This window comes from Schistocerca cancellata, chromosome 7 (genome assembly GCF_023864275.1).
Source record: "Schistocerca cancellata isolate TAMUIC-IGC-003103 chromosome 7, iqSchCanc2.1, whole genome shotgun sequence".
NCBI classification, from domain to species: domain Eukaryota; kingdom Metazoa; phylum Arthropoda; class Insecta; order Orthoptera; family Acrididae; genus Schistocerca; species Schistocerca cancellata.
In genome coordinates, this window is record NC_064632.1 from 136,871,284 (window position 1) to 136,897,338 (window position 26,055).

The following is a 26,055-nucleotide window of genomic DNA, read 5'->3' on the forward strand; positions in this document are numbered from 1 at the left end:
TCACTTATAACTATATGTAAACAAATCAGCATCACAAAGGCTGTGAGTTGACAATATTGCCATTAGATACGACACTCTTCAATATTTACTGTACGAATATATGAATACAATACGACGAAAAATATGTTATGATAAAATATAAATGCCTTAAGAGATTTTTTTTCTCTGATATGCATTATTATTTTTGAAAATATATTTCAGTTAGCTTTATTGTGTTCATTTATTTGCAACAATTTGTGTACCTGATATTATTTTCGTTTGCACTGAATGTTTATTACTTTTCTTAAAATATTTATTATCACTTGCCACAATACGATCTGTGGCAAGGCGACTGTAGCGCCGTACATTGTTGAAACAAGGAACGATTATGCTGCTTTATACCTCTTTGAGTCATATGATCGATCTGTAAGTGCAGGAAAATGGCAAGCCAGACACAGGGAATTCAACAGCTCCTAGCAGCTGAAAAAAGAGCTGCAGAGAAGGTTTCAGAAGCGAGGAAACGTAAGTAAAAATGAGAAATACCGTCTTGCAAACTTTTGAGACTTTTTGTCTCTTTATTTTAGCAAGAACACCTTACTGAAGGGGGCGTGACCTCGATTGGTTGAGTGAATGGTTTGAATTTAAAGAATAAGTAGTATACTATCTGATTTGCTTGTTAATGAAGTTTCACCTTTACATTCGCAGGAAAAGCACGCAGGTTGAAACAGGCAAAGGAAGAAGCACAGGAAGAAATTGAGAAATACAGGCAAGAAAGAGAGAGGCAGTTTAAAGAGTTCGAGGCAAAGGTATATCAATAGTGAAAGTTCAGACTCCTTTCTCGTAGTGACTACTTCAATAATATGAAATTGCATTAAAATAAAGTCAACTTTCACAATATCAGCCATTGTAAAACTTCAAATTTCGCTAACGATATGCCATTATACATTTTTAGGGCGTTACACTTCCAGAAAACCTTCTAAGAACACGTTAGACTTTCAGCAGTCCGTATTTTTAATTGGGAGAAAAGGCTAAGGGAATCGAATCTAGGTACAGTTATTCTTCTCATGCTTCATATGTGAATGGTAAAGGAAGAAGCCCTAATAACTGCTACAGGAGAAAGTACCTCCTGTTATGCGCTTCAGTGGTTTGAAGAGTATAGGTGTAAATGTAGTAGAAGGAAAGCAGCCCTATACTTGTTTCCTCTTTACTGGATGCTGCATGAATAAGAAATTCTCATTGTTGAGATTCATATTGTAGACATGTGTTCTGTTGCTTCCATCTATTGAATAATGTATGTTGCCAGAGCATAAAATGTGTAAAATACTGAATAGGTATATTTATATAATAGTAGTTTGAGGTGGGGAGGGGGGGGGGCAGCTGAAAGATAAAGTTAATGGTGATGGGGAAATATTCTGATACAGTACGATTGGAAAATGAAGAGTGCCTGCTGTCTAAAAGGTTTCCAGAATGACTCTCATCCCCAAGAGATTATGCACTAAAGCACCAAAGAAATTGCTATAGGCATGCATATTCAAATATAGAGATATGTAAATGGGCAGAATAACAGCACTGTGGTCGGCAGTGCCGATATAAGACAATTGTCTGGTGCAATTGTTAGCTCAGTTACTGCTACCACATTGGCAGGTTATCATGTTCTAAGTGAGTTTCATTGTGGTGTTGTAGTCGACAAATGAGCAACCTGTCACAGCATTTCCGAGGTAGTGATGAAGTGGGGATTTTCCTGTATGGCCGTTTCTTGAATGTACTGTGAATATCAGAAATACAGTTAAAAAAAATTAAAAAAAAAAAAAACTCAAACAGTGCTGCGATCCTGCAAGAATGGGGCCAATGACGAATGAAGAGAATCATTCAACGTGACAGAAGTGCAACCCTTCCACAAATTGCTGCAGATTTCAATGCTGGGCCATCAGCAAGTGTCAGCATGCGAACTAGTCAACAAAACATCATCAATATGGGCTTTCAGAGCAGAAGGGCCACTCATGTACCTTTGAGGACTGCACAACAGTGCTTTACACCTCGTCTGGGCCCATCAACATTGACATTGTACTGTTGATGACTGGAAACATGTTGCCTTGTCAGATGAGTATCATTTCAAATTGTATCAAGCGGATGGACGTATACGGGTATAGAGACAACCTCAAGAATCAGTGGACTCTGCATGTCAGCAGGGGACTGTTCAAGCCGGAGGAAGCTCTGTAATGTCTGCAGATGGAGTGATATGGGACCTCTGATACATCTAGATACGGCTCTGGCAGATGACATACGTAAGCATCCTGTCTGATCACCTGCATCCGTTTATGTCTATTGTGCATTCCGATGGACTTGGGCAATTCCAGCAGGACAATTCAGACACCCCGTACATCCAGAATTGCTACAGTGTGGCTCCAGGAACACTCTTCTGAGTTCAAATACTTCTGCTGCTCACCAAACTCCCCAGACATGAAGATTATTGACCATATCTGGGATGCCTTGCAACATGCTGTTCAGAAAAGGTCTCCACCTCCTCATACTCTTACAGATTTATGGACAGCCCTGCAGGATTTATGGTGTCAGTTCCCTCCAACACAACTTCAGACATTAGTAGTCCATGACAAGTCATGTTGCAGCTTTTCTGCATGTTCACAGGGGCTCAACACAATATTAGGCTTATGTTGTCATTTAAAATTGTCTACTCAGTGTATCAGATTTGACGGTAGTGCCACACTTATTGATTTTGTGGAACAGTCCCATCAGCAAGGGTGACATTGTCCACAGTGAAGAATGTGCAACACCTAGAGATTATGTTCACAGCCCATAAAGTCTTAAGTTCTGATGATTCCACATACACTTTACTGGCCAAGATTTAGCCTCTTTAGATTTCTTTCTTCCTAAAAACCAAAGAGACCCATTAGTGGACTCCATTACCGTGGTATTCCAAGAGAACATTTTCTGCTGTGGTGTTTCAGAATATCTTTGCAGATGACACTTATGAAGAATGGTTTACAAAGTTGGTTGATAAGCGGAACTGAACTTCATACACTTTCCTTTGCTCTTAAGTCCTTCTGATAATGTGATATCCAAACAAATGTATTAGTGTGTGCAGTTCTCTTATCTCGGCTAAAGACCAGATCAGGGGCAGCAACAGTCATGAAGGTGCTTTCTCTACTGCTCATAGGTTGGCAATGCTCCAATTTTGCATAACCATTGGGATGATGCCTTCACATAACCAATGAAGGGTAAAAAACAAAAGAAGGGGGGGGGGGGAAATGAATTTCTGGCCCCGAAATAGTAACAATTCCCTTCTTTGCTTTAATCACAAGTATTAGGCTGTCTCTTATGAATATGTCATGAATTGTGAAATTGTGGTTAGTTTGGAATGTGACAGTTTGGTTGTGAGCTGGTGAAGCCAATGAATGTGAAGTCTGAAAAAGAGACTGATCTTTAGCCGAATATCAGGCCTAGGTTAGGTTAGAATACAACTTTCTTACTCGCAAAAATTAAATTAATCATCTTTGTTGTCAAACCTTTCTTAAGGATGTCGCAAATTATGAGACTGTGGTTAGTTTGGAACCCAATAAAACAGTTCATATTAAATTAATAATCTTTATTGTGTTGACTTAGTCATTTTGGCTCAGTTTGCATATTTTCGCCATGTGTTTTCTTTCAGTTCATCTGAAGTAAATAAAGTATTTATCCAAGGGAAGTGAATAGTAAGAATGATATATAAAGCAGGTAACCATACATCTTGCAAAAGCCACTTAAGGATCTTATCTGTTTACGCATGCAAAATGAATGTGCTCAGTTCATTAGACAATACATTACAATGTACTGGTTAGTCTGTGATCTGTCCAAGATATTTGTCTGTATATTAAATTAGAATACTATGGTGTAACAACAAATGCTGCAAAATAGTTCATATCATATATCTCTAGCCCCCACCAGAGGGCTCACTATTGTTTCATGAGTTCATTCATGGTGGCCATGGTGCCCCGAGCTGTTGCACCCTATTCTTCCTTCTCAGCCTGCATTTCCAAGATCAAAGCAAGCTATGAAATTATCACAGTTTGGCCATACATTCCAAACCCAATGAGCTGCTACCAGTGTTATCGTTTCAACCAAACTAGAACGTCTTGTCAACACCCAGCCAAATGTATAATCTGTGGGCGATTTTCTGCCTCCTCCTCCCCACTGTATCAACTGCAATGGTGGCCATCCTCCCAGGATAGTCCTATGTATCTTGTTGAGCGTACTGTCCAAGTGATCCGGGTGAAGGAAAAAATGCCTTACCCAGTCGCTCGGAAGTTACTGGCTATTCTGCAAACCCTGTGTTCTCCTGTCTGCCACCTATAGTTCTGTTCTTGTTACCCCCTCGCTCCATGAAGGACATGGCCACACAGACATGCGACCTCAAATTCAGTTCTGATGTTGTGAAATCGCCCAGTGTCAAGGTAGCATTGCCCCCCCCCCCCCCCCCCCCCCCCTCCTGTCCAGCTGTACAACAATCCGTCAAACTCTTGCCTCAGGGGGCGAAGCCACTAGCCACACAACCAGTAGACCGGAAAGGACAGAAGGAGTATTCCCTAGTAGACTTCCTCTGTCCCTCCAGCCAAACAACTCCCATGTCTTCCTCCAACCGGAAAGGCTCGAAGAAGTCCACCAAAGACAAACGGTCTTCTCCTTTGCCAACTTGAAGATCCTCTTTGACGGTGTCACCATGTGCAACCTTAGCCAGGCCTGCCTCTGTATTGCCGGTGCGCACTGCCAACCGTTTTTCAGAGTTTGACTCCACAGACCCACCGCACTGTGGACCCCATGGAGCAGGATCCTCCTGCTTCTCTGCCCTGTAGTAGCTACTCTACGCCGGCTGTCACTCGGTGGCCACCGAGTTGACACCCCTACATTTCTTCCTCCTCATGGCTGTCCTCCAATGGAACTTTTCCCTCATCTCCTGACTTTTTCCTTCTGTACCATTTATATCCCCCCCGTCATTCGGTGTCACCAGGGCAGACTTCCTTCAGCTTATTGGGCAGCTACCTGCCCCATGTTTGCTACTTGATGACTTTAATGCACATCATCCCCTTTGGGGTTCTCCCGGGACCTGTTGGAGAGGTGCCCTCTTGACTGACCTTCTTAACCAACTTAACCTCTTGTGCCTTAACACTGCAGCACCCACTTTCCTCTCCTACTCCTTGTACATGTATTCCCATTTGGACCTATCCTTCTGCACTGCCCAGCTTGCCCATCGTCTTGAGTGGTCCGTTCATTCTGACATCTACTCGAGCGACCATTTCCTGTGTGCTCTGCATTTGCTGAATCCTACCCCATATGTGTGCATGCCCAAATGGCAACTTACTAAGGCTGACTGGCAGCTTTACTCTGGCGGCCTTCAAAGAACAAGATTTCCCCAGTTGTGATGACCAGGTGGAATATTTCACTAATGTTATCTTTACTGCTGCAGAACGTTCCATTCCTTGCACTTCTGCTTTTATCGTGTCATGTCACAGTCCCTTGGTGGACGGAGGGATGCTGTGACGCAATTTTCACACGGAGATGTGCTCTCCGCAGTTTCTAACTGTCATCCTACGATGGCAAACTGCATTCATTATAAAGAGATGCGTGCAAAATGTCGGGTCGTGTTCTTCCAGATAACAAAGGAGCTAGCTGGATTTCATTCACTAGTTCTTTTAACAGTTCCCCCCTTCCACTGTCATGTGGCCAACCTCGGATGGCTCTCTGGGACCAAGATCCATTCCCCAATTTCAGGCCTCACGGTAACAGATAAAGTTATTGTGAACCCTATTGCTATCTCCAACATCTTGGGCCACTATTTTGCAGAAGTATCAAGCTCTTCCCACCATCTCCCTGCCTTTCTCCATTAGAAATGAGCGGAGGCGGTTCGGGTGGTACCCTTCTCTTCCCCAAATCGTGAATGCTACAATGCCACCTTTACCATGACAATGGGAGAACTAGATCATGCTCTCAGTTTATCCCGATCCTCCACCCCAGGGTCAGATGCCCTCCACATTCAGATGTTACAGCACCTTTCTCTTGCAGGCAAGCACTTTCTGCTTAACACGTACAACTGCATTTGGGCAGAGGGCACATTTCCTGGATACTGGTGCAAAGCCACTGTCATACCCATACCTAAGCCTGGTAAGGACAAAAACCTTTCTTTTAGCTACTGCAACATCTCTCTTACCAGCTGTGTTTGCAAGGTGATGGAATGTATGATTCATGTCTGGCTGGTATGGTGACTTGAGTCTCGCAGTCCACTGATGAATGCACAGTGTGGATTTCGAGTGCGGCGTTCTGCAGTTGACTATCTCGTTACTTTGCCCACCCATCTCATTAATGGTTCTGTGCGGAAATCTCAGACTGTTTCCCTGTTCTTCGATTTGGAGAAGGCCTAAGACACCTGCTGGAGAACTGGTATCCTCCATACTCTTTACACATGAGGCTTCCATGGCTGCCTGCCCTGTTTCCTTCAGGCATTTTTAAAAGATTGAGTTTTCAAGGTGCGTGTGAGTTCTGCCTTGTCAGACACCTTTGTCCAGGAAAACGGTGTGCCCCAGTGTTCTGTCCTGAGTGTCATCCTCTTTGCTATCGCCATTAACAGTATACGGGCCTGTCTCCCTCTGGGCATTTCCGACTCTCTTTTTGTTGATGATTTTTGCCATTTATTGCAGTTCCCCACAGACCAGTCTCACTGAGCGACATCTTCAGCGATGTCTTGATCGTCTTTACTCCTGGAGCAGTGACAATGGCTTTAGCTTTTCCACTGACAAAACTGTCTGTATGACTTTCTGGCAACTTAAGTGGTTTCTCCCACCATCTTTACATCTTGGGATGTTTCCCTTCCATTCATTGAAACCGTTAAATTCCTGGGGGCTCATGCTCGATAGGAAACACTCTTGGTCCTCCCATGTATCTTACCTGGCAGCTCGCTGTACGCAATTCCTCAGTGTCCTGCATGTCCTCAGTGGTGCTTCCTGGGGTGCCGATCAAACCACCCTCCTCCATTTTTACTGTCCCTTGTCCATTCGAAACTTGACTAAGGTGCTTTGTGTATGCATCTGCACGCCCATCCCTCTTACGCTGTCTCAACACTATCCACCTTTATGGCATCCGTTTGGCGACAGGCGCCCCTTTTACACCAGCCCGGTTGAGAGTCTGTATGCTGAAGCTGCTGAAATATCACTGTCCTACTGCCATGACTTTCTCCTCAGCAGGTATGTATGCCAAGTGTGGCCACCCATACTATGCCTCATTCTTTGATGATTCCTTTGATCGTCTGTATGGGGCACATTCCTCTTCTCTGTTACCTCCTGGAGTCTCTTTTCAGCACTTGCTATGGTGGCTTACCTTCACACTACCTGCAACTTTCCGGTGGGTGTGAACCCTTCATCACCTTGGCTTTGTAAAGTGACCCATGTTAACCTTGGCCTTCATTCACTTCCTAAGGACACTACTCCAGCCTTGGTCTATTGCCTTCAGTTTCAAGACCTTCGCATGGAACTTTGCAATAGTACCTTTGTGTACAATGATGGCTCTCAGACTGACTGTAAGGTTGGGTGTGGCTTCGTCATTGACACCCTTGTCTTTCGATATCGGTTTCTGGCACACACCTCAGTATTTACAGCCAAGCTCTCACCTTGTATCAAGCCATGGAGTACATCCGGCAACACAGCCTTTCAATTGTCCTCTGTCCTTCAAAGTCTATGTGCGCTGTACACAACCCATGCCTTAGTGCAGCGGGTCCAGGAAAACTGTCACTTGCCCATTCTTGGTGGAGCAAGTGTGATGTTTTTGTGGGTTCCTGGTCATGTAAGTGTGTCAGGAAACGAGGCTGCTGACACTGCTGCCAAGGCTGCAGTTGTCGTACTTTATCCCACGAGTACCTATATTCCCCAGTTGTTTTTTGCACCCTGAAGCAAAACAAAATCAAATTTCCTTCCCCGTGCCCCTTTCTCCCCACCTTGCAGTTTTGTTCCCCTTGCCTTTTCTGCCAATCTTCCTTTTTGGTGATTTTGGTCCCCCTTAGAGGTTTGACCACCTCTTCTGCATTTCCTGTCTGTAGTGTGAGTCATTAGGGGAAGAACTCCCTATCTGGTATCTATGGTGTCGATTCATCTCCCCCCTTCCCTTTCCTCTTCCTTCCCTGCTGTAGCCCCATCTGCCTCACTAGATTACCAGCATATGTAGCCAGTCAGTGTGGTAGTGTTGTTATGTACCCATCTGGCTGAGCCCCCTGACAACACAGGGACCACATTTCTGATACTTGAGCAGATGCCTCCCCATGTGTGCTTAGGACGGGTTGCTTGTCACGGTGGATCATTAGAACTCGTGGCAACGGCCACTATGCCAGACAGCCCTTACTTTCGCTGTGTGGTGCCCATGGGAAGAGCCCCTGATGGGAGTGGGTGGTATCGGGACGGGTACTTTGTGCATGAAGCGTATCAAACTCCAAAAATTTGGCCATTCTCCTATGGCTGTCTCTTTGAGTGGTAACAGATCATTGACTTGTGCTTCTTATGACCATGCAGCTTTCGCTTCCCTGGCTACACCATGGGAAGAGGACCAGATCCACCAGATTGGTGTGAAGCACTTCCCCCACTACCTGGTTTGTACTACAGCATATGGGGACACATTCACCACCGCAAAGCCATTATTCATTGTGGAAAATAGTGAAGACAATTTTGGGGAATTTGAGTCACTCAGTAAGATGTGGTCAGGCTCCTTGTGGATCAAAACTTCATATTACATATCACCAGTCTTGGAATATGGTCCAGGAAGTTATTTTTCATAGGGCCCTCATCTTTCAAATTGATGACAAATTCTGGTCCAGTCTGGAACGAAAGTGTGTTCATTGTGTTTGGCATATGCAGAAAGATTGTATGGACAACTGCACTGATACCATCGATTCTGCCTTTCAAGGGACATACCCTCCCAAAGGTTTTATGGATCATCAGCCCTTTTCACACTGTTGCTCTTGGACCCAGTTCACCATCGTGGTATCTGTTTAGCCATCAGTGACTATCACACTAACCTTGTTGATAGTCTTGTGGTTGACGCTGTGACACTTGGATCCCTTCCCTTTCGATTTGGCAGTCAGCTCCTGGTTTTCTTTGCCATCACTATCTGTGGTCTTCCCCTGCTCATCCCTCATATTCTATTCTTTTCATGTCTTCAGGTTGTTGCTGGCCCATTGCCTGCTCTCAGGTGGGTTTAGTGGTTGGGATTGGCCTCGCTTCTCTCTGCCATAACCTCCATCTCCCCTCCTTGTTCTCTTCCCCATGTTCTCCCCAAGTACCCCCACTTGGTTAGTTCCTCAGCCACACATTCCAAAAGCCTCCATCGCTCTAATGGTGTTTGTTTGTTCTGAATGGTGTTAGGGTAGTTTCAGGATGCCATTGTTTTTACACCAATGGCTTTAAATCCACTTACCATGTGGGAAATGCCTTCATGTCTTCTGTTGGCACAGAATGCTATCTCTTGCCTGACGTGTGGAGTGTTTACTGCAGAATTGGTGGCCAGCTATCGGGCCCTCTGTATTGCTCAGTGCCTTCCCCCCCTCCCACCACCACCACCACTACCACTACCAATCCCTTGGTCTCTGTCATCCACGACCTTCTTACTGATATTGGTGATGCTGCGTATTTGGTCGATGTCCTTCGTTACGTTTCTGGCCACATAGGTATACCGGATAATGAACTTGCTGATCACCTGTAGGGGGAGGGTGGCCGCCACCTAACCCCCATTCTCTGAAACCTCAACAGAGGTGAGTACGTGGATTTGTGGCTTTACATCAAACCCTGTTTTGCTCAATTGTGGGTTGAATCATGGGAGGCTACCCCCACCCCCCGTCTAATAAACTTTGTGCCGCCAGAGACTCTCACCATGCGCCGTTCTTCCCTCTGCCTCTCCTGGCAGGAATCTATCATCCTTTGCCATGTTCATATTGGACGTACTAAGTTGACCCATGGGTTTTTTACTCTCCAAGGAACTGCTCCCACCCCATGTCCTCCTTTGTAGTTGCAGGGCTCCACTAACAGTGATCCATATTTTACTGGACTGCCCGTGCCTTTTGACCCTTTGCACTAAATGTCCTTCCACTTCCTAGTATTGAGTGTTAGTGGAATATCTTTGCATTGTTATGTCTGTCCTGTTTTCTTTACAAAAGTGGTTTGCACTCTCAGGTATAAGCCCTTGAATTTTCCTCTGGAATTTGAGTCCCTTAGTTAGTGTAGGCATTGGTTATGGAGGCCTTGACCTTGCCTCTAAACCAGCCAGGTTCTCCCCGCCTTTTCCCTGCATTTTGCCTTGGTTGTTTTGCCTGTTTTGTTTCCCATTTTCATGTGTTTTCTTCCCCTGGTGTTGTTCCTATTGTTTCATGGTGGTGTGTGGTGTGGTGATGGTCAATGGCAGCGCTGGTGCCCCATTTGCGTGGGGGGGGGGGGGGGGGGGGCAGTCATTAAAACGAAACGTGTTTGTCATTGTGGCAGGATATTTTCATGAATTTCAGTTACCAACTTTCTCCTTTGAATGTGAAAATATTTTGTTGGTGCCCATCTACATGGGAGGAAATGATCATTGTAATAAAATAAGAGAAATAAGAGCTTGCATGGAAAAATTTAAGTTTTTGTTTTCCATGCTTGCTGTTAGAGAGTGGAGTGGTAGAGAAATAGCTTTAATATGGTTTGATGAACTGTCTGAACTAGGCAGTTAATTGTGAATTGCAGAGTAGTCATGTAGTAGTACAAAAAAGGAAAAAAATACCTCATTGCTCAATCTTTCCACAAATTACCTCAATATCTAAATACCGGGATCGAAAAGTTTTGTTAATCTACTTGGATAGCAGCAGCATTACATAAATAGGACGTGATGTTTACAGGTGTAGGTATATATATTTGCAAATACCACTGTAATCCAGTAAATATTAAGCTACCAGTAGTAGAACGGAAGTGGCTGTAAACTTGCAGACAGACATACAAAAGTGAAACACTGTTAGTAAAAATATCAAAAAATTCTTGAGCAATTTACTTCAAATTTCTTATAACTGCAATAAACTTTTGGACAAACATAGGCTACATCTTTTTGATGTGTGACACTAATAAACATTCAGAAAGACATGAGCTACATTTTAAAAAAAATATTGGTGTTGTTCAAATGTATATATACTACATAAAGGAAAAATGTTGGGAAAAATGTCAAAGTTCTTGATCAACATTCTTCATATTTCTATATGATGCTCTAACAAATAACAGGAGGATGTAGGCTTTGTATTTTTGAGACCAACAATGTACAGGTGTTGTGTTAAAACCAACTGTGAGAAAGAAAATGCTGTGCAGTGCTGTAATGTAAAAACTGCGGTTTTGTTTTCTCTCTCTCCACGGATGTCTTGTCATGCTCACCACTAACGAAACTAATTTTCCCAGTTAATTGTTGGACGATTAAAGTCTCCACTGATGATTACGGTATGATTGGGGAACTTGCATACAAGCGAACTGAAGTGATCTCTAAAAATTTTGGTTACATCAGGAAAAGAGCCTGGTGGGCAATAGAAGGATCCAGTTATCATTCTATGCCCACCCTCAGTACTGAGTCTTTACCAAACAATCTCACATGCAGTTTCAGTTTCTACCTCAGTGGATTTGAGTTCCTGGTCTACTGCAACAAATACACCACCTCCATTTCCCACTTGCCTATCCTTTCAATATGTACTTTAAATTTTCCTCAAGTCTCACTGCTGTCAATTTCAGGTTTCAACCAGCTTTCTTTACCTAATACTATGTGAGCTCCATTGCTTTTCATGAGTGCTTCAAACTCTGACACAATGCTTTGGCAGTAATATTAGAATTTTAAGACTCTCACCTGTGGGAATGTGTTATGATTAGAATGGAGAAACATTTTTAATGTAATAGCATCACAACAGAAATGAGAATTTTTTGCTTCATACAGAATGTATCAATTACAAAAGCTGTATTTGTAATGTAGTTGATCGCTGATTAAATCTGAAGGAAATGCCTGATGCCATAAGTATATATAGGGAGAAAAAGTGTGGTGCATTTGACAGGGTGAACTAAAAACCAATGTAAATAAATGTTGTGGATTGTCTCTCTCTCTCTCTCTCTCTCTCTCTCTCTCTCTTTCAAAGCATCTATTGTATCTAAAAGATACAGAGATCCGAACTTACTAATTAGCGCATGTGTTTTTCCTTTACAGCACATGGGTTCGCGGGAGGACAGAGCTGCACAGATTGAAGCAGAAACAAAAGTAAAGATTGCAGAAATGGAAAAATCTGTAAATCAACGAAAGGAAAAGGTATAAAGTTTTCTGTTAAAAAAATATTAATAAGCCTGTGGGTGTGGATGTGGGGGTGCACATTTGCTTTTACATAGATATAATGAAATATGAAACAATTCTTACATACATAAAACTACTCTCAGCTTGCACCTTGGCTTGAGGTAGTGTTTGACAGTGGGACGCAAGCTGAGAGTGGAAGAGAGGTATGAAGGCTTCATTTCCAATGCATAAGTGTATAATGGGGTTGGGGAGGGAAATGGGAGAAACTTACTGGACATGTGTGCCATGGAATTTTAAGGTACTCTTGAATTAATCAGGGAAAAGATTTGTAGTGTCATTAATTTAATTCATTGAAACCACAGATTGAAATCATAACTTGCAAAGATATTCAAAAGCTGGGCCTTAGGATAATCTGTTCCTCCATAGTAATCAGCAGCCCATGAAGGGATAAGAGAATGTTACACAAGCATTTCCGAGAATCACTGATCCAGTGTGTTAAAACCAAAACATAAAATTCTCCATACCATAAATTCTGAAGCATGCTCTCCCCCCTCCCCCCACTCTCCCCCTTGACTTAAAATGCCAGAGGCGACTGTGCCATAAAATAACACACAGTAACCTTATTGAAATAACGTCTATTAATGAATACTTAAAAGTACATACGTAAGACATCAATATAACAGACTGTGATTTTCTCAGCGTATGTTTAATTGATGAAATAGTGTGTCCAGTAGGATTCCATAATCATATCATTGAGTGAGAACATTTCTAACATGCCATGCGTCCAATTGATCAAGAACCAGTAGTCCTTCATTTATAATACTGAGACCTTCATCCTGTCAGCTCGCTGTTCCTACAGGGCAGATTCACTGCAACACTCGACTGTAGCACCTCACTTGCACTATCATTAGCAGAGCTTCAGAAAATGTGACACTACATGGCACTACCTCACCAGACATTGTTCTTCATATCACTTTTCTAAAATCCACATATCATATGACTTCATACCATTTCAGTTCTGTAACATCAGTAAATAGGGTGATGGTCAACATCTTAAAGCAGTCCTTAGCGAACTGAACATCTTCCTCCAGTCTGCCATTACTTGTCACAGTGTGGCAAATGTGCTTTCTGCTGTTGTCACTCAGTGGCCCCTTTCCCAACTGTCCTACTGCTTCATGGCTCCGTCCCTGATGGAAAATATGCTAGACACTACTCGGTAGAATACCCCAGGTGATAGGCAGAATCGTGTCAACTGGCACAAAGGGATGAGAAGGAAAGGTGTATTGTTAGTGCCTGCACCAGACAGTATTTGAAAACCTGAAAGCACTCACCTGCAGTGTTACAGTGTCAGGAGGGAGACTCTAGATGGAATAGGCTCCTGGATCATGACTTCCTTGTTGTAGAGCATCCTCTGCAACTGGATATTGTGTTGCCAGTATGCACCCTCTGTAATCAGTTACTTCAAAAAGGGAAAATCAAACAATGGAAAATCCAGGAGGGAATGTGATAATATTATGAAAATGATAGTTGCTACTCACCATGTTGTGGAGATGCTGAGTCACAGATAGGTACAACTAAAAGACTGTCGCAAAATGAGCTTTCGGCCACAAGGCCTGTGACGAAAATACACGCACACACATGTGCTTGCAGACACAACTCCACTCACGTCACCACAGTCTCCGCCAGCTGCAGCCAGCTTAAAAAGGCTATGACATGATTCCTAAAATCATGCCCTAAAATGAAATCCCTTCTGTCTGATGTCCCCCCCCCCCCTCCCACACCCCCATGATTCCTAAAATCATGCCCTAAAATGAAGTCCCTTCTGTCTGATGTCCCCCCCCCCCCTCCCACACCCCCTCCCACACCCCTAAAATAGCTTTTCATCACCAACACATCCCTGCCCCCCAATCTCAGTAATATCAGTAGGACACTATGCTTCTACTGCACCCATTTCCTTACCCTCTGGTTGCTACCCCTGTGACCATATCTGCTGTAATACTTGCCCTGTTGTGGCCCAAGAGGGAGGACGCATGATTATTGACAAGGTCGTACCTCGATTGATGCAACCTATAAGGGACTATTGCATGGGTAGCTCACTGGACTCCAATCTGCAAAGTACCTTCGAAGCTTAATGGTGTTTAGAAACACTGAACTTGGTGTAATTCTCAAGGAAGCTCTGAGGCAATGAAACTCGGAATAATTTAGTTACAATGGAAGTATACTCCTGGCTCTACTGAATGGAGTTACTAGAACTCGGTGAATGCTATCGCAGTCTCTGGTTTAGACAGCACAACTAGTCAACTGCCGTCAACCTCATGAACCGGAGTCTTCCTTCCCAGTAATGATACTTGGCCAAAAGTCCCCACTTTCCAAAGTCCACAACCTGGCGATGACTGAGACAGGCATAGTGTCCCAGATGACTATGAAACTGAATTCCCTATTACTTGGGGCGGGTTGTCTCATTGTAGCACTTATCACATTCTGGTAGATTCCCTCTCACATACTCTTTTGTGTGAACCTGACCATTTTTGTGGCAGATCATTATGGGACCAGAGTTGCACACTTGGTGGATGTTACCCTCCTCGTCTCCCCCAGGGGGTCCACAACTCTTTTGTGGATACGTGCGTAGCGAGCACGGGACCCCGAGCTAATGTGGCCTTCCTTCCTTTCCGGGCTGCATACCTTCCCTTTCTGCATCCTTCCCCATCCCTATCTTCGCCCCTCCTCCCCTCACCTCTGGCTCTTTCCTTTCCTTTCTCCCCATCTGGGAGTATGGTTTGTGCCTACGTCCGGAGACGGACGCTCGTAAATGTACTGCATTCTTCGCCTTCCTTGCTTTTATGTCTTCTTCCTTCCTTTGTCCTTCTCTTTTCCTTACCTCTTCTCTTTCCCTTTTCTCCGCTGCGGCGTTTGAGACCTCTCTTCTTTCCTTTCCCTTTCTCTTTCTTCCTCCCTGTGCGTGTCTGAAGGCCGACCCACGCCTTTTGTGTGTAGCCGGTGACGGGGTAACGCGTAATTCCCCGCCCCGGATAGACAGGTAGGACACGTACGTACCCCCTGGTAACGGCCAGGCCCAGGGAGGGGTGATTACCCGAGCTGATACCTTCCGAAAATGCCGATTGGTCCCTCCGTCCGTTTGTCGGGAGGTGTGACCTGAGGTGTGAACAATCACCTAAGGCGGGAGTGCCCTCATAGAGGGCCCCCACAAGGGAGGAGTGCGCCATCGGAGACGCGGGTAATCATGGGGGATTCTTCCGCAATGGTTTCCTCACCTTCCACTATGTCTGCTCACAAACGTAAGTATACTGAGTCTCAGCCACAGACGATTCTTCCATCGTTGCCACAGTTCCTTGTTGTTTCTCGGACTGATGAAGGTCACGACTTCTCCACGGTCAACCCTTTCATTATTCAGAAAGGTGTCGACGCAATTGCGGGTCCTGTAAAGTCTTGTTCCAGATTACGGAATGGCACCCTGTTGTTAGAAACACACAGTGCCCTCCAGGCACAAAAATTGCTGCGTACTTCTCTGCTCCACACCTTCCCTGTCCGGGTGGAACCACACTGTACCTTAAATTCCTCGCGTGGAGTCGTTTATACACGCTCCCTCGATGGATTGTCTGACGACAAAATTCAGCACTACCTGTCTGACCAGGGCGTAACGGCTGTTCATAGAGTTATGAAAAGGGTTGACACAAACATCATTCCAACCCGCACTGTCTTCTTGACATTTGACAAAGTTCAACTCCCATCGAAAATCAAAGCAGGCTATGAGATAATTTCCGTTCGCCCTTACGTCCCAAACCCTACGCGTTGCTATCGGTGTCAGCGGTTCAATCACACCAGCCAGTCCTGTTCCAATCCAGCCAAATGTGTTACGTGTGGCAAGGATGCCCATGAGGGTGCTTGTCCACCTCCATCCCCTCGCTGCATCAACTGTATGGGTGACCACGCTGCTTCCTCTCGAGATTGCCCCGTTTTTAAGGACGAAAAGCTCATCCAGGAAATAAGAGTGAAGGAAAAGGTGTCGACCTTTGCTGCTCGAAAATTATTCGCCAGTCGCAAGCCCACCGTGCCTCAGACAGGAAAATACAGCACTGTCCTTGCTTCTCCTCGGCCAACAAAGGAGGCGGCCACGCAGACTTGCGACCTCACCTTTAGTGCCACGGTCGTCAGATCGGCCAGTGCAAAGATCGCTCGTTCAACCTCACCACTTTCGCCTGCCCACTCTATGGCTCACCCTTCGTCGGGTTCTGCTAAATTTCGAGCCCAAAAGTCGGACGCCAAGTCTTCGAAAAAAGAGCATACTCGTGAAGAGTTTTTACGTACCGCAACTTCACAACCATCGGTTCCTCCTTCATCTAAACATCATTCTTCCAAGAAGGCTACAAAGAAACCCTGTTCCTCTCCTTCTCCGCCACGGCGTGTCCCATCTACAGCACCACCTGGCGGAAATCGCCCTCGGCCGTCTTCTGTGTCGCCGAGGCGCACTGCTGGTGGCCGGTCAACCGGCCAATCGCTGGTGGCAGGGGCTGCTCCTGACCAACCTATGGATCAGGATCTTCTGCCTTCGGCTGAATGCCATTCCATGCTGTCGGTTGCTAGCTCCGAGCAGTCTTTGAGTTGACAGCAACTTTGGTCACATTCCTCCATTTTCTGTTCACCCCATGTCCATTATCCACTGGAATATCCGCGGCATTCGAGCCAATCGGGATGAATTGTTGGTCCTCTTACGATCCTACTCGCCGGTCATCTTTGGTCTTCAGGAAACAAAGCTGCATCCCCATGACCGCTTTGTTCTCCCTCACTTTCAGTCCGTCCGATATGACCTCCCCTCTGTTGAAGGCACTCCAGCCCATGGAGGACTCACGATTCTTCCCCATGATACTCTCCATTATCACCCAATCCCCTTAAACAGTTCTTTCCAAGCTGTCGCCGTCCGTCTTTCCCTTTCTGGATACACGTTCTCTCTTTGTACTGTATACATTCCATCATCCACACCAATGGCACGAGCTGATCTCCTTCATCTTCTTGGTCAGCTTCCACCCCTCTATTTGCTGGTTGGGGACTTCAATGCCCACCACCCGCTTTGGGGATCTCCACATCCTTGTCCACGTCGCTCTCTATTGCTAGACGTCTTCCACCAAGCGGATCTAGTTTGCCTCAACACTGGGGTCCCCACATTTTTGTCTGCCTCCACGACAAATTTATCTCATTTGGACCTTGCGGGCGGTAATGTTCCGCTAGCTCGGCACTTCGAATGGTTCGCCCTTGATGATACACACTCGAGTGACCACTTTCCATGTGTCCTTAGACTGCAGCCTCCACTGCCATATATGCGCTCGCGACGCTGGAAATTTGCCCAAGCCTATTGGACACGTTTTTCGTCTCTAGCGACATTCGATGACCGTCGCTTTCCCAGCGTCGACAATGAGGTCACACATATTACCGATGTTATTCTTACAGCTGCGGAACGTTCAATACCACGCACCTCCGAATTGCCCCGGCGCCCCCCAGTTCCTTGGTGGAACGAGGCATGCCGTGACGCACTACGTGAGCGGCGACGTGCTCTTCGCATTTTCCGTCACCATCCTACTTTGGCCAACTGTATCCGCTATAAGCAGCTCCGTGCGCGATGCCGTCGCGTCATTCGCGATAGCAAGAAGGCAAGCTGGAAATTCTTTATTAGCTCATTTAACACCTTCACTCCCTCCTCGGAAGTTTGGAGTCGGCTTCGATGGTTCTCAGGCGCGCCTAGTTTCTCCCCGGTCTCTGGGCTCACTGTCGCGCATGATACATTCGTGGACCCCGTCGCAATTTCTAACTCATTGGGTCAGCACTTTGCTGAGATTTCGAGCTCTTCAAATTACCCGCCAGCGTTTCTCCCGAAGAAACGTGCAGCGGAAGTGCGACATCTTGCTTTCTCCTCTCAAAATCGCGAAAGCTACAATACTGTTTTCTCCATGCGGGAACTCCAACATGCACTCTCTTCTTCTCGCTCCTCCGCCCCAGGACCAGATGGTATCCATGTCCAAATGTTGCTGCATTTATCAACCCATAGTCTGCGTTACCTCCTTCGCCTTTATAATCGAATTTGGACCGACAGTACCTTTCCCAGACGGTGGCGGGAAGCTATTGTCGTTCCCGTTCCGAAACCTGGAAAGGACAAACATCTCCCCTCTAGCTATCGCCCCATTTCTCTCACGAGTAGTGTCTGTAAGGTTTTGGAGCGTATGGTGAATTACCGTTTAGCTTGGTGGCTGGAATCCCGCAGTCTTTTAACACCAGCCCAATGCGGATTTCGGAAGCATCGTTCTGCAGTTGACCATCTTGTTGCTCTCTCCACGTATATCATGAACAATTTTCTCTGGAAGCGCCAAACAGTGGCAATATTTTTTGATCTGGAGAGAGCATACGATACCTGTTGGAGGACAGGCATCCTCCGCACACTGTTCTCTTGGGGCTTTCGAGGCCGGCTGCCCCTTTTTCTTCGCGAATTTATGGCAGAGCGCACATTTAGGGTGCGGGTGAACACTACTCTCTCCCGTACTTTCTCCCAAGAAAACGGGGTACCCCAGGGATCCGTGCTGAATGTTGTACTGTTTGCCATCGCCATAAATCCAATTATGGATTGTCTCCCACCTGATGTCTCGGGCTCCCTCTTTGTGGATGATTTTGCGATCTACTACAGCTCTCAACGGACCAGCCTTCTTGAACGACGTCTTCAAGGATGTCTCGATCGCCTCCACTCGTGGAGCATCGAAACTGGCTTCCGTTTCTCACCCAGTAAGACCGTTTGTGTCAATTTTTGGCGACATAAGGAGTTTCTTCCGCCCTCCTTACATCTAGGTCCTGTCAACCTTCCGTTTTCAGACGTCGCTAAATTCTTGGGTCTTATGTTTGACAGAAAACTATGCTGGTCCTCCCACGTTTCCTATCTTTCGGCTCGCTGTCTGTGATCGCTTAACACCCTCCGTGTCCTGAATGGTACCTCCTGGGGAGCGGACCGAGTGGTCCTTCTCCGCCTCTATCGCGCCTTAGTGCCCTCGAAATTGGATTGTGGAAGCATAGTCTACTCCTCTGCTCGGCCGTCTATTCTTCGGCGTCTCGACTCTATCCACCACCGTGGATTACGTTTAGTGTCTGGAGCTTTTTACACTAGCCCTGTGGAAAGCCTTTATGCTGAGACTGCTAAACCTCCGCTGTCCAATCGGCGAGCAGTCCTCCTGAGTCGTTATGCTAGCCATCTGTCTTCCATGCCTGCTAATCCAGCCCATGACCTTTTTTTTCGACGCCTCCTTTGATGTAGGGTATGCTGGCCGCTCCTCCTCCCTACTACCCCCGGGAGTCCGCTTCCGTCAACTGCTCCATTCTCTTTCCTCCCGCTTTCCTAAAACCTTCTTGACAACTTGGGGTACAGCACCGCCTTGGCTCCGTCCCCGGATCTGCCTGCTCCGTGACCTTTGTCAATTTCCCAAGGATGGTACCCCTACACTTGTTTATCGTCGGGCATTTGCTGCTCTATGTGCAGAAATGATGGACGCCACATTTATTTACACCGACGGCTCGAAAACATCGTTAGGTGTAGGGAGTGCCTATATTGTTGGCGACACCCCAAATCGCTTTCGGCTTCCCGACCAGTGTTCGGTTTATACTGTGGAGCTTTACGCTGTTCTCCAAGCTGTCCACTACATCCGCCGCCATCAGCGGATACAGTGCGTTATCTGCTCAGATTCTCTCAGCTCTCTCCTCAGTCTCCAAGCTCTTTACCCTGTGCACCCTCTGGTCCACCGGATTCAGGACTGTCTGCGCTTGCTCCACCTGGGGGGCGTCTCGGTGGCGTTCCTCTGGCTCCCGGGACACGCTGGTATCTGTGGGAATGAGGCGGCCGATATAGCGGCCAAGGCTGCAGTCTCTCTTCCTCGGCCAGCTATTCAGTCGCTCCCCTTCACCGATCTACGGAGTGTTTTATGTCGTCATGTTGTTCTTTTATGCCATGCACATTGGTCGACACTTCCCCATAATAAATTGCGGGACATGAAAGCTCTTCCCTTTGCTTCGACCTCTTCCTCCCGAACGCGTCGTCGGGAGGAGGTAATTTTAGCTAGCCTCCGGATAGGGCACTGTCGTTTTAGCCATCGACATCTTTTAAGCGGCGATCCTCCCCCACTCTGTCCCCACTGCTCTCAGCTGTGGACAGTAAGACACCTTTTAATTGAATGCCCCTATTTTAATCCGTTACGCTCCCGTCTACAGCTATCGCCTGATCTATCGTCGATTTTAGCAGATGACACGCGCTCAGCCGACCGCGTTCTCCAGTTTATTAGTGCCAGTCAAATGACGTCAGTCATTTGAAGCTTTTTTTGGGGACAACCACCCCCTTTCTGTAGTGGATTATTAAGCATTCTTCTGTTTTTAGTTTCTCCAATTTTCTGACTGTTCCCATTGCTGCTGGTTTTCACTTTCGGTTTTTTTACTGTCTAAAGTCACAGGCTGGGCGCTAATGACCATAGAAGTTTTGCACCCTAAAACCACAAAAAAAAAAAAAAAACACCTTGTGTGTGTGTGTGTGTGTGTGTGTGTGTGTGTGTGTGTGTGTGTGTGTAAAAGGGGGGGGGGGCGGTTAGGCACCAGGGTGACACTGTTTGAGTAAACGATTACACAAATGTAACTGCTGGCTTGCTATGACAATTCCTAGCTACAACACAAATTTAATGCCAGTTTCACCTGACAGTATCAGATTCCATGACACTATGCACCCTCCTATCACCACTTACAACTGACCTATCACTGGCAAAACACATACTGTCAAAGAGAAGTCTGTGTGTGAAACTACACATCGTATACCAGCTGTTATGTAAATACTATTTGGCCATCTACATTGGCATGACTACCACCAAGTTATCAGGTAGAATGAATGGGCATAGACAGAATGTATACTGGTGACACAAAATACCCTGTTGCAAAGCACACTTAACAACATTAGTCATGACCCCAATGTCTGTTTCACCACACATGCCATCTTAATTATCCTTCTTGATGCTAGTTTCTCAGAACTCCATAGGTGGAAACTAGCATTACAACATGTACTTGGTTCTTGCCACCCATTTGGCCTAAATTTATGTTAATTGTGGTCTCAGGAATCAAAGTGTACTGGTTACAACTTAAGAATCTTACATTCAAGTTAATAGTCTCTAAAATTAACAACAGTTTCAAGGATATGGGATGTATTCTAAGTTTCGCGCATTTGTAAAATATATATATATATAATCTAAAAACAAAGATGATGTGACTTACCAAATGAAAGTGCTGGCAGGTCGACAGACACACAAACGAACACAAACATACACACAAAATTCAAGCTTTCGCAACAAACTGTTGCCTCATCAGGAAAGAGGGAAGGAGAGGGAAAGACGAAAGGATGTGGGTTTTAAGGGAGAGGGTAAGGAGTCATTCCAGTCCCGGGAGCGGAAAGACTTACCTTAGGGGGGAAAAAAGGACGGGTATACACTCGCGCGCACACACACACATATCCATCCACACATATACAGACACAAGCAGACATATTTAAAGACAAAGAGTTTGGGCAGAGATGTCAGTCGAGGCAGAAGTGCAGAGGCAAAGATGTTGTTGAATGACAGGTGAGGTATGAGTGGCGGCAACTTGAAATTAGCGGAGATTGAGGCCTGGTGGATAACGGGAAGAGAGGATATATTGAAGAGCAAGTTCCCATCTCCGGAGTTCGGATAGGTTGGTGTTAGTAGGAAGTATCCAGATAACCCGGACGGTGTAACACTGCGCCAAGATGTGCTGGTCGTGCACCAAGGCATGTTTAGCCACAGGGTGATCCTCATTACCAACAAACACTGTCTGCCTGTGTCCATTCATGCGAATGGACAGTTTGTTGCTGGTCATTCCCACATAGAATGCATCACAGTGTAGGCAGGTCAGTTGGTAGATCACGTGGGTGCTTTCACACGTGGCTCTGCCTTTGATTGTGTACACCTTCCGGGTTACAGGACTGGAGTAGGTGGTGGTGGGAGGGTGCATGGGACAGGTTTTACACCAGGGGCGGTTACAAGGGTAGGAGCCAGAGGGTAGGGAAGGTGGTTTGGGGATTTCATAGGGATGAACTAAGAGGTTACGAAGGTTAGGTGGACGGCGGAAAGACACTCTTGGTGGAGTGGGGAGGATTTCATGAAGGATGGATCTCATTTCAGGGCAGGATTTGAGGAAGTCGTATCCCTGCTGGAGAGCCACATTCAGAATCTGATCCAGTCCCGGAAAGTATCCTGTCACAAGTGGGGCACTTTTGTGGTTCTTCTGTGGGAGGTTCTGGGTTTGAGAGGATGAGGAAGTGGCTCTGGTTATTTGCTTCTGTACCAGGTCGGGAGGGTAGTTGCGGGATGCGAAAGCTGTTGTCAGGTTGTTGGTGTAATGCTTCAGGGATTCCGGACTGGAGCAGATTCGTTTGCCACGAAGACCTAGGCTGTAGGGAAGGGACCGTTTGATGTGGAATGGGTGGCAGCTGTCGTAATGGAGGTACTGTTGCTTGTTGGTGGGTTTGATGTAGACGGACGTGTGAAGCTGGCCATTGGACAGGTGAAGGTCAACATCAAGGAAAGTGGCATGGGATTTGGAGTAGGACCAGGTGAATCTGATGGAACCAAAGGAGTTGAGGTTGGAGAGGAAATTCTGGAGTTCTTCTTCACTGTGAGTCCAGATCATGAAGATGTCATCAATAAATCTGTACCAAACTTTGGGTTGGCAGGCCTGGGTAACCAAGAAGGCTTCCTCTAAGCGACCCATGAATAGGTTGGCGTACGAGGGGGCCATCCTGGTACCCATGGCTGTTCCCTTTAATTGTTGGTATGTCTGGTTTTCAAAAGTGAAGAAGTTGTGGGTCAGGATGAAGCGGGCTAAGGTAATGAGGAAAGAGGTTTTAGGTAGGGTGGCAGGTGATCGGCGTGAAAGGAAGTGCTCCATCGCAGCGAGGCCCTGGACGTGCGGGATATTTGTGTATAAGGAAGTGGCATCAATGGTTACAAGGATGGTTTCTGGGGGTAACGGATTGGGTAATTATCAAAAACACCAACCACTTTCTCGAACGCCTGGAATCCTTACCCAATCCGGATCACCCTGTGGCTAAACATGCCTTGGTGCACGACCAGCACGTCTTGGCGCAGTGTTACACCGTCCGGGTTATCTGGATACTTCCTACTAACACCAACCTGTCCGAACTCCGGAGATGGGAACTTGCTCTTCAATATATCCTCTCTTCCCGTTATCCACCAGGCCTCAATCTCCGCTAATTTCAAGTTGCCGCCACTCATACCTCACCTGTCATTCAACAACATCTTTGCCTCTGCACTTCTGCCTCGACTGACATCTCTGCCCAAACTCTTTGTCTTTAAATATGTCTGCTTGTGTCTGTATATGTGTGGATGGATATGTGTGTGTGTGTGCGAGTGTATACCCGTCCTTTTTTCCCCCTAAGGTAAGTCTTTCCGCTCCCGGGACTGGAATGACTCCTTACCCTCTCCCTTAAAACCCACATCCTTTCGTCTTTCCCTCTCCTTCCCTCTTTCCTGATGAGGCAACAGTTTGTTGCGAAAGCTTGAATTTTGTGTGTATGTTTGTGTTCGTTTGTGTGTCTGTCGACCTGCCAGCACTCTCATTTGGTAAGTCACATCATCTTTGTTTTTAGATATATATTTTTTTTTTTTTGTTGCAAGTTGTTAAATCTCCAGCCTACAGTTGCTTTTTAATCTAAAGCACATGTGTATTAACTGAAAGTTTGCTCAAGAAACTTCTTAGAATAGTTATCCATTTGAACCATTAAAGGAAGTTACTCTAGTAACCTAGTGGCATCATCAGTGGTTCATCGTCCACATAGTAATTGGTATTAATTATAAAGATCAAAATAAACAAGTTGAACTGATACAGATTATTCTTCTATTCTTTTATGGTAAAGTGTTATAATTCATTTGCTGATTTTTAAATATAAGAGGCTATTATCTTCAAATTCTATGTATTTGTTTTCTTTTTCAGTTAATAGAAAGGATTTTGGAATTGGTGTATGATATCAAGCCAGAACTTCATAAGAACTTCAGAGCTGCAAAGTAGGCTCTGTATTTGATGGAAATAAGTTTCAAAATTGGTATATAAAATTCCAGTGAATGTAATAAATTGCATAAAATTTTTGCCATCTGTTATTTAAAAAAGTATTATAAACATTTATTCGTTACAGCTCAGATCTGTAGTTTAAAAGTTGGTGGTGGGATAACCAAACAGAAAACAAAGAAAATAAACATTTGTTCATTATTAATGTACCTGTGCATTTCTCCACCACATAAGAGGGAAATTTTTCTCATTTGGGTCACATGCAGTAATAAATCAACTTTCACACAATTTTTGTGATGTGCTTTTAATTGCTGATGGCAGATAAATTCAGTATTAATTTGAATAGCAGTATCAGAGTTTAAGGAACATTATTCTAAAAGTAATAGATTATTTGAATATGCTCCTTGTAATTTTGTTCAGTAATAATGCAATTCTTTAATCAAATCCTGTGGCACTCGTTTCATTGCTTTTCATATTTATTTCTTATAAGATTTTACTATAATATGTGGTGCATGGCCTGTTACAATCCTGTCCCCATTCCTCCAGTGGTATATTTGGTTATAGAAGTATAGGGTAGTGATAGATGTGGGATAAAGCAGTGGATTCCTTGCCTTGTACTGTGTACAGTAAGTGTTAATAGATTAATAATATGTAAATAAATTTACAGCTGTTGTGTTTATCATCATTCCAAATTGTACCAAATTATATTGTTTGTTAGTTAACATTACAAGTGAATGTGTGTGTGTGTGTGTGTGTGTGTGTGTGTGTGTGTGTGTCTGTGTGTGTGTTGATAATGAGTCATTCTGAACTGATGTAAAATATTTAACATAACTTATGAAAGAAAATCATTGTAAAACTTCATACTTCATGGCAAGGTATAAAGTTGGAATAAATATGAAATGTGTAAATTTACTTGCAGTACTTGTATCTCTCCTTATTTTTATAGTGAAAATATTGTCAATGATCTAACTGATGGACATCTTAGCCCAACACCTGTTGATGATGTATATGATCTGTTAGGATGACATAATTATTGAAGGGTGATACTACTGGCCACCGTGAACTACAGAGTTGGTATAGTTGCATGATGTAATCCAAACCATCTGAGATGCAACAGCCTGAATTATGAAGGAGTTGTTCATTTTTCATATGTGTTTAAATTAGAAATTTTTCAACACTAGCACATTTTTCAGATGACTAAGTCAGCACCACCAGTCCTTTGGTAATGTAAACTGTGGGTATGCTGCAGTGACTACTGAGGGTGGAACAATGGTGTTTTTATTTTTAAAAGATAATCCCAAGTGTAAGTTCTGCTACTAGCCAGTAAATAGATATGTTATAGCAACACAGTCACTATTGAGTAACCTCTGGTGCCCCCGGCACAAGAAATTTGTTCGAGCATACACTGACAATCAGGATTGTCTGAGTGGAAATTTATTTTCATAGCACCTTGTGGGAACAAAATGGTTTTTATTGTTCAAACTCCCAACAGAGAGGAGGGGGCATGAAAAATTAAGAATCATCGTTAAGACAGTAACAGGCAACAAGTTTGTCAAGTCATTTATAGCAGTCAACATAGAGGAGGGGTTCTCTGAAAAATACACAAAAGTTAGGAAAGAATTGCCAGACATGTAAAAGGATTCTAACAACTTC

At 45.0% G+C, this 26,055-nt stretch overlaps 1 protein-coding gene across 1 annotated transcript; it reads left to right on the forward strand.

Moving 5' to 3' along the window:
- Window positions 1-344: 344 nt before the first annotated feature.
- Window positions 345-25,314, forward strand: LOC126092446 (V-type proton ATPase subunit G). The gene is made up of 4 exons (XM_049908048.1): window positions 345-501; window positions 685-785; window positions 12,202-12,300; window positions 24,331-25,314. Exons 1-4 carry the CDS (start codon window positions 420-422, stop codon window positions 24,403-24,405), a joined length of 357 nt encoding a protein of 118 aa, XP_049764005.1. The 5' UTR covers window positions 345-419; the 3' UTR covers window positions 24,406-25,314.
- Window positions 25,315-26,055: the final 741 nt, after the last annotated feature.

Bases quoted from the DNA above. Each gene is read 5' to 3' on its own strand.
- LOC126092446 (XM_049908048.1), top strand. From the start codon at position 420: ATGGCAAGCCAGACACAGGGAATTCAACAGCTCCTAGCAGCTGAAAAA. The intron at 786-12,201 runs GTATATCAATAG...TTTCCTTTACAG, and splicing joins TTAAAGAGTTCGAGGCAAAG to CACATGGGTTCGCGGGAGGA. The intron at 12,301-24,330 runs GTATAAAGTTTT...TTTCTTTTTCAG, and splicing joins TAAATCAACGAAAGGAAAAG to TTAATAGAAAGGATTTTGGA.